The 1,782-nt window shown below is 41.6% G+C and overlaps 1 protein-coding gene across 1 annotated transcript; it reads left to right on the top strand.

The window, feature by feature from the left end:
* Positions 1–17: 17 nt before the first annotated feature.
* On the top strand, positions 18–1,282 carry LOC111374330 (peroxidase 31-like). The gene has a single exon (XM_022996986.1). It carries the CDS (start codon positions 202–204, stop codon positions 1,195–1,197), a length of 996 nt encoding a protein of 331 aa, XP_022852754.1. The 5' UTR covers positions 18–201; the 3' UTR covers positions 1,198–1,282.
* Positions 1,283–1,782: the final 500 nt, after the last annotated feature.

Below are 1,782 nucleotides of genomic sequence, written 5' to 3'. Positions count from 1 at the left end.
TCCTCACACACCGACAAACCCATGTGTACATTTTACCGTACCGCGTCTTCGCAAGCTCAAAATTAATTATTTACAATTTCATCGACCCCAGTGAAGAGATCCCCTCTAAAACTCCATTTCCCCAGCCCAATTTTCTGTCTGCAACAACTCCCACTGCTCCCCTCTCTCTCTCTAAAAGTTTTGAGAGAGAAAACAGAGATAATGGTTTTGAAATTATTCCTTTTGCTATCACTTTTATTGCTATTTTCCACCGCTGCATATTCCCAGCGGCGGCAGCCCATCTTAAGCACTAGTTATTACCAGAAAAAATGCCCAAGATTTGAGCAAATAATGCAAGATGCCACCACAAACAAGCAGATAACCTCCCCCACCACTGCCGCTGCCACGCTCCGCCTTTTCTTTCACGACTGCTTCATGGGTGGATGTGATGCCTCTGTCCTCATCTCTTCCACCCCCTTCAACAAGGCCGAACGCGACGCTGACATCAACCTCTCCCTCCCCGGTGACGGCTTTGACGTGGTGGTTCGGGCCAAGACGGCCGTCGAACTCGCTTGCCCCGGCGTCGTTTCCTGCGCTGACATCCTCGCCGTCGCGGCCCGAAATCTAGTCCTAATGATGGGCGGCCCGTATTACACTGTAAAACTAGGCCGCAAAGATTCTCTGATTTCGAAAGCTTCCTATGTAGAAGGGAATTTACCAAGACCCACAATGCCAATGACTCAAATAATCCAGATTTTCACATCCCGAGGATTTTCCATTCAAGAGATGGTTGCTTTGTCGGGTGCCCACACCATTGGATTTTCACACTGCAAAGAATTCAGCTCCATTCTCTACAACTACAGCAGAAATGCGCAATCAGACCCAGCTTACAATCCCAGATTTGCTCAGGCACTGAGAAATGCTTGTGCAGATTGCAACAAAAACCCAACACTTTCAGTGTTCAACGACGTAATGAGTCCGAACAAATTCGACAATATGTATTACCAGAACTTGCAGAAAGGCCTAGGGATTCTTTCTTCGGACCACACATTGAATTCGGATCCAAGAACTAAAGGGTATGTGGAACTGTATTCAAAGAATCAGAATGCATTTTTTGTGGCATTTGCAAGAGCAATGGAAAAGTTGAGTGTGTACGGGGTCAAGACTGGAAGAAAGGGGGAGATTAGGCGCAGATGTGACGCTTTTAATAACCGATGAATTTTTATTTTCTATTATTATCATTTCTCCTTTTGTTGTAACAATCTCATAATTTATATGCATACATTAAGCTGAGTTTTTAGTACAATTGTTCAACAGGATGGATTTTTTGTTGACGAAATTGCTACTTTTAAAAATTCGATATCAACATGGACTGGATTAAAGGTTGAAAAGGAAATATTTTGGAATGATAACTAGTCAGTAGTCTCCACAGAAGTGGACATTTTCTGTCTTTAACAAGCATTTTCCAAGGAATATAGATTCAGTGGACATTTTGTGTCTTTTAACAAGAAAATGTCTTTAACAAGCATTTTCCAAGGAATATAGATTCAGTGGACATTTTCTGTCTTTAACAAGCATTTTCCAAGGAATATAGAAAGTGGATCATTACAACAATGCGACGCATCTAGTGCTGGGCAAAATTTTTGAACAGATTGATCAAGTCGGACCCGAATTGAACCGAGCGATTCATCTTAAATTAAATTTTCGAATGAGTATCTGAATTGAGAATGGATTGGTTTGATTCGATTCTACATCAAGAATCAAAGAATAGAATAAGAATCGAGTATTCCTAAATTTTTTTAT

The sequence above is a fragment of the Olea europaea genome, unplaced genomic scaffold (assembly GCF_002742605.1).
Source record: "Olea europaea var. sylvestris unplaced genomic scaffold, O_europaea_v1 scaffold12394, whole genome shotgun sequence".
NCBI lineage: Eukaryota > Viridiplantae > Streptophyta > Magnoliopsida > Lamiales > Oleaceae > Olea > Olea europaea.
The sequence above is the reverse complement of the archived record's forward strand: the minus strand, read 5'-3'. Positions and strand labels throughout refer to the sequence as shown.